The following is a 7,148-nucleotide window of genomic DNA, read 5'->3' as shown; positions in this document are numbered from 1 at the left end:
GCCAGGGATGTGTACAGAGCTTGGGCCCTCTTGGTCTCTTTGTACACGTGTGCAGCTTTCCAGCCAGGCAGGGATGTATAGAGAGCTCATCTAGTCCCTCTACAGCTTTCTAATTTCCAGGATCTCCCTGTTGAATTTCTGGCTTGACTTCTAAGTGGGACTGCAACCTCAGGCTAGGTTGGAAAGCCCACAGACATATGGGCTTTCCCAGTTCAGTTCCTACAGAACTTGACATGTTTACTGACAATACGCCTTGACATTTGTTTTTTGCCCTACACTCTAAATCAAGTCAGCCCTTGCCAGTGGCAAAGCTGCTGTTTTTCACAACCAGCCTTGCCCTGGTAGCACTACTGTGCCTTCTATGTTGAAGGGGGAGGAGGGAGAGATAAGAGCAGCCCCAGACAAGAACACCATAGAGTCCCACTGTTCTTACCCGAAGTTCAGTGATTTTTCATGAATAAACACTTCTCAATTTATGTGCCTTTAGTCAACTTCCAGAGCCCTGAAATGGTTGTTTTTGACAATTCTGTCCAGTTTTATATTTGTTTTTTGGTGAGAGAGTTTGTGAACTCTTCATTCTATAATCACTAGAAGTCCTGCCCAAAAGACAATTTTTTTATTGTGGTGAAATACACACAACATAAAATTTGCCATTCTAGCCATTTTAAAGCGTACAGTTAGTTCAGCGGCCTTTGGTACCTTCACAATGTTGTGCAACCATCACCACTAACTAGTTCCAGAAATTTTCCTCACCCCAAAAAGAAACCCTGTACCCATTAAACAGTCACTCTTCATTCTCCCTTACCCCCAGTCCTGTCAACCACTAAACCACTTTCTGTCTCTATAGATTTGTCTATTCTGGATATTTTATATAAAGGGAATCATACAATATGTGGTCTTTTGTGTCTGGCTTCTTTCACTTGCCATAATATTTTCAAGGTTCATCCATGCTGTAGCATATATCAGTGCTTCATTTCTTTTTATGGCTGAATAATATTTTATTTCGTGTATATATATATATATATATAATATATTATATATATAAGCCATAATAATATTCCATTATATATATATTATATGCCACACTTTGTTTATCCATTCATCTGTTGATAAACATTTAAGCATTGTTTCCACCTTTGGCTATTAAGAATAATGCTGCTATGAACATTTGTGCACATTGTTGTTTGAACACTTGTTTTCCGTTCTTTTGGGTAAATACTTAGCAGCAGAATTGCTGGGTCATATGGTAATTCTATGTTTAACTTTTTGAGGAACCACAAAACCGTTTTCCATCGTGGCTGTGCCATTTTACATTCCCACTAGCAATGTATGAGGGTTCCAATTTCTCCACATGTTTGTCAACACTTATTACATTTATTTATTTATTTATTTATTTATTTATTTATTTATTTATTTATTTATTTATTTTTGGTGAGCAAGATTGGCCCTGAGCTAATACCTGTTGCCTCTCTTCCTCTTTTTGCTTGAGGAAGAGTAGCCCTGAGCTAACATCTGTGGCCATCTTCCTTTATTTTTGTATGTGGGTCACCGCCACAGCATGGCTCAATGAGTGGTGTAGGTCCACGCCCGGGATCCAAACCCGCAAACCCCGGGTCACTGAAGCAGAGTGCGCCAAACTTAACCACTATGCCACCAGACCAGCCCCCTAATTTTTTTTTTATCATAGCCATCCTAGTGGGTGTGAAGTGGTATCTCATTGTGGTTTTAATTTGCATTTCGCTACTGACTAATGACTGATCTTTTTTTGTGTGTGTATTTTTTTCAGCTTTATTGAAACATAATTGACATACAACATTGTGTAAGTTTAAGGTCTACAATGTGTTGATTTGATACACTTAAATACTGTAAAATGATTACCACCATAGTGTTAGTTCACACCTCCCTCAAATTACATAATTACTATTTCTTTTTTGTGGTAAGAACATATAAGATCTACTCTCCTAGCAACTTGCAAGTACATAATACAGTATTATTAACTATAATCACCATGCTGTACATTGTATCCCCAGAATTTATTCATCTTATAACTGGAAATTTGTATCCTTTGACCGATATCTCACCATTGCCCCCACCCCTCAGCCCCTGGTAACTACCATTCCATTCTCTGTTTCTATGAGTTTGGCTTTTTTAGATTCCACATATAAATGATGTAATGACATTGACATTGTCATACACTTGTTGACCATTTGTATATCTTCTTTGCAGAAATATCTAGTCAGGTCCTTTGTCCATTTATTAATATAGCTGTTTGTCTTCTTGTTGTTGAGTTTTAAGAGTTCTTTATACATTCTAGATACTAGACTCTTATCACATATATTATTTGCAAACAGTTTTCAATTTTGATGAAGTCTAACTTACCTATTTTTTTTCTTTTGTTGCTTGTGCTTTTGGTGTCTTATCTAAGAAACCATTGCCAAATCCAAGGGACAATTTTAAAACTTAATATTTTACTGAACATTGTTCAAGGCTGAGTCCCACTGTTTGCAAATATTTTTGTCTCACTAACCTCATCTAAAACTTCACTCCAGAAAAAAAGATAACTCGGAAAAGAAAAATTACACACAACTATATCCTTTTTAAATTCTGAATCTACTGTTCAAATGCAGGAATCTGTAGTAATATATGGGTTAGAGACACAAACTATGCCCAAAGTGAGCTTGAAGGAGTTCAAAGCATTCTGAAACACTAAGAGCTTACTCTCCAAATAAGCACTTGTACCTGCCTCTAAGCCTGTTGGGGACGAACGGTATAATTAGATTCCCAAATTAGCTTTTATATATAATACAATATTTATTAAGGATAAGTAATAAAAATGTGCTAATTTGAAGCATATTCAAGAGTAACCAGAGTAATTGTTTTAATTTAGACCTGTGGAAGTTTTTTCTTTCGGGATGAGTATTTTGTGACTGATACTGTTCAGAGTTGCCTGAGCATGATGACAATAAAAAATGACTGACTTTCTGTTGTTTTAGTATTGTTTGAAAGTTCTCTACAAACAATACGCCCCTTTATTTTTTACACCCAGAATGGACTGCTTCTACTGCCCTACTCTTGATATGTCTCTACTTTTCTTTGAAAAAATGGTTCTCAAAGTGCACTTCCCAGGCCAGCAGCTTCAACATCACCTGGAAACTTGTTACAAATGAACATTCTCAGCTCCACCCTGGACCTACTAAATCAGCAACTCTGGGAGTGCTGCCCAGGCATCTGTGTTTTAACAAGCCCTCCAGATGATTCTGATGCATGATCAAGTTCAGAACCACCATCTGAGAATATGGAACCTGCCACAACTAAGACTGGAGCCTAGGGCATTGGTCAATACAGTGCTATGAGATGACAGTGTAAGGTAGGAAAAGTGGCCACCAGCTCCAGGTTCTGGCAGACCTGGACATCTGTCCCTCCTGCTGCCAGGGAAGAAAAATGTCCCTGGCTAGCAGAGAGAATGCTTTAGCTTCTAGTCCTTCAAACAGTCTCCACGGTATAAACACCAAATTGAAAGAAGACTCCTGGAGACTGTGGCTGCTAAGTGATGGGCTTTAATTTGGCTTGTTCTTTTTTTTAGGGGTTCCTGTTGCTATGCAGCACCTAGCACCTGAGCCACCACTCACTCTCATGCTCCTCCTCAGGCTGTTGCCCCAGATAAATGCACCTCCAATGACCACGGCCCACGTCCTGTGATTCAGCCTCTGCAAAGGAGGCCCAGGCTCCCAATGTGCTAAGAATAGAATTTTCCATTTCAACATTATTTGAAAGAAGCTTACCTCTGCTTCATTCATCAAATATTAAAACTCCACTAAATGCCAAGGAATTGTGTAGTGGGCTGGGGTTACAGTGGTAAACAAAGTGACATGGTCCCTGCTCTCAAAATGCTCTTCCTCTAGTAGGAGAGAAAGGGATTTAAAAAAGTAGATGCAAATTGTGCCAAGAGTGATTGTGATGTCCAAATGCTCCCTTCAGAAACATTAGAGAGAAACGGATGCATCCCACTTCTACACTCAGTTCACCTACCCAACGCTCTCTAAAGGTGGGATCTCCAAAACACCACGTGAAAAGATATAAATCCTTTCTATAGCCCTCAGAGACCTGCTTTCAGGCTCGAGATTATCATTGACCTCATAGAAGCATCTAGACTTTGACATCTAGAAACATCTAATGTTTCTAGAACATTTTATGAAAGAGGTAGTATGGTATATAATAATTGTAACTGCTTTGATATGTATGCCTTTGGCCCAGTCACTTCTGAGAATCCCTCCAAAGGGGACAATGTAGTCTTTAGAAAAAAGCTGCACCACTAAAGATAGTTACTGTAGCTTTGTATATTCAATAAACAAATTCAGTACTCAGTTATCATTTTGCTAAGGTGAGCAAATTACTTGAGCTCATTGGTGGTCACAGGTAAAATGAGGTGATAATATCTACCTGAAAAAGTGTGTGAAGACTAAGTGTCTGTGGAACAGCTGCCTAGCGCTAGGCCTGACACAGAGCAGGTGTGCTCTGTACGGGTTCACTTCATCTCCCCTTTCCAATCCTTTGCATTTACTTATATATATGAGAGTCTAAATAGTTTTTTATAGTCCCACCACTCCCCTCTCAGCAGACTGCATTTGCTCAGGGACTGTTACCTCTCCTCCCCCTCCCCTGGCATTCTGAATGGTGGCATTCAGGTGCTGAATGGTTAGACAGTCCTGATCTCGACCACCATCAAGTGTGCTTTCCTTGGTGCTGACGCGCTGCCTCTCCTGGTTCCCAGGCACCCCAGCCTGCGGTCCATGTGCAGGGGCAGGAGCCCCTGACCGCCTCCATGCTGGCTGCAGCACCCCCACAGGAACAGAAGCAGATGCTGGGTGAGTGACCCACATGCTTGCAGAAGAGGGGGCCGGAGCCTGGGACCGACCTGGACACCAGGTCCATTCTTGACTGGGATTTGACCTGGTTTTTAATGAAATATCTCTCCGCAGGAGAACGTTTGTTCCCGCTCATCCAAACCATGCATTCGAACCTGGCTGGGAAGATTACGGGAATGCTGCTGGAGATCGACAACTCCGAGCTGCTGCACATGCTGGAGTCCCCCGAGTCTCTCCGCTCCAAGGTGAGCTGCTCCTCAGACCCTGCGGCTGGGGCTCACTCAGCTCGGGAGGACGACGGGCGGCCCTGGACACCCAGGTGCGGCAGAGAGAAGGGACTGCTGCCCCTCGACCTTCTCGTGTCTCGCTTGTGGTGTGGGTATCTGGGAAAGCGGTCAGCCCCCGCAGAGCCGCCACTGGGCCTGGGCACCAGAGAGGGGTGGGGGCCTCTCCTCAGATGTCACTGACCACCTGGAGATTTCTCACAGGTGGATGAAGCTGTGGCCGTTCTACAGGCTCATCATGCCAAGAAAGAAGCTGCCCAGAAGGTGGGCGCTATTGCTGCTGCTACCTCTTAGACAAGGAAAAACCGTATGTTTGGCTAGTTTTGTTTTCTGCAATGGTTTGGACTTACAAACATCACCCTAGAAAGGCTAGGGGCAGGGGCATGGGGAGAGCCCTGCTTCTGTTGCCACTTATCCTGACAACTTGGGCTGTCGTTACCTTTGTGCCTTGTCTATCATCTGAAGTGAGAGAAAGGAGGGGATGAGTTTAAAGTATAAAAGGCAAACAAGAGTTTCCACACTGTGTGGTTTTTTTCTGACACCAACCAATTCTACAATTCTCCAACACCAACCAGTGTCTAATAATTCAATTCAATTCCGACACTAACTACCCAGAGTTAGCAGAGTCCAACGATTAAGGGCTCAGTTCCACAAGCCTGTCCCCACTCAGACACCAGCCACAAACGGGGTCCCCATGCTACCTGCACTTCTGCTCAGCCAACTACAAATCTGGAGGTTCCCATGAGCCCCCGTCCCCACCCCCGGCCCCCACTTAGGTTTGATAATTTGCTAGAACAATGCCTAGAACTCAGGAAAGAGGTATATTTATGACTACAGTTTATTATAAAGGATACAACTCAGGAACAGCCAAAGGCAAGAGATGTGTAGAGCAACGTTGGGGAGGGAAGGGATGCAGAGCATTCATGCCCTCTCCAGGCATGCCACCCTCCCAGCACATTGATGTATTCACCAACCAGAAGCTCCCCAAACAAACCACATTTAGAGTTTTCATATGGAATTTCAGATATGAATGATTGAATCATTGGCCATTGGTAACTGAATTCAATTTCCATTCCTTCTCCCCTCCCTGGAGGTCAGGGGGTGGGGCTGAAAGTTCCAACCCTCTAATCATGTGGTTGGTTCCTCTGGTGACCAGTTCCTATCTTGAAGCTATCTAGGGGCCTGTGATGGTTAATTTTTTATTAGTCCACTTTGACTGAGTCACAGGGTACTCAGATATTTGGCTAAACATTATTTCTCGGTGTGTTTGTGAGGGTGTTTCTAGATGAGATTAGCATCTGAATCAGTGGACTCAGTAAAGCAGATCACCCTCCCCAAGGGCCTCATCCAATCCATTGAGGGCCTGAAAAGAACAAAAGGAGGAGGAAGGGAGAATTAGCCTCTTCTTCTGCCTAGCTACTTGAGCTGGGACATCTCATCTCATCTCTTCCTGCCCTGGACTGGTATTTACACCATTGGCTTCCCTGGTTCTCAGGCCTTTGAACTCAGACCAATTTACACCACTGGTTCTCCTGGATCTCCAGCTTGCAGATGACAGATGGTGGGAATCCTTAGATTCCATAATCACATAAGCCAATTCCTTATAATAAATCTCTGCCTATATATATATCCTATTGGTTCTGTTTCTCTGCGGAATTCTGACAAATACAGGACCCCACCAAGAGTCATCTCCTTGGTGTAAACTCAGGTACTGTCAAAAGGGGCTCATTACGAATAACAAAAGGCACTCCTATCACTCAGGAAATTCCAAGAGTTTTAGGAGCTCTGTGCCAGGTACTAGGGACAAAGACCAAATATTTATTTTGTATTATACCACACCCACATAACAGACATCTGTCAGATTCTTCTTGAGAGTGACCTTATTGGTCTGGAATAGTGATGTGTACACAAGTAGCTCTCATAATCAGATCCTTCAGCCTTATTTCTATGAGCACCATCCCCCTAGTTTGGCCTGAGATTGGTGAGGTGGGCTGTGTGT

At 42.8% G+C, this 7,148-nt stretch overlaps 1 protein-coding gene across 1 annotated transcript; it reads left to right on the top strand.

Moving 5' to 3' along the window:
- Positions 1-4,755: 4,755 nt before the first annotated feature.
- On the top strand, positions 4,756-5,451 carry LOC147914086 (polyadenylate-binding protein 4). The gene is made up of 3 exons (XM_087445797.1): positions 4,756-4,865; positions 4,980-5,110; positions 5,354-5,451. The coding sequence occupies exons 1-3, from the start codon at positions 4,823-4,825 to the stop codon at positions 5,441-5,443; spliced, it is 264 nt and encodes an 87-aa protein (XP_087301923.1). The 5' UTR covers positions 4,756-4,822; the 3' UTR covers positions 5,444-5,451.
- Positions 5,452-7,148: the final 1,697 nt, after the last annotated feature.

This window comes from Ceratotherium simum, chromosome 22 (assembly GCF_057802395.1).
Source record: "Ceratotherium simum simum isolate JZ-2026a chromosome 22, ASM5780239v1, whole genome shotgun sequence".
Classification (NCBI taxonomy): domain Eukaryota; kingdom Metazoa; phylum Chordata; class Mammalia; order Perissodactyla; family Rhinocerotidae; genus Ceratotherium; species Ceratotherium simum.
Note: the sequence above shows the minus strand (reverse complement) of the source record. Positions and strands in the feature narration are given on the sequence as shown.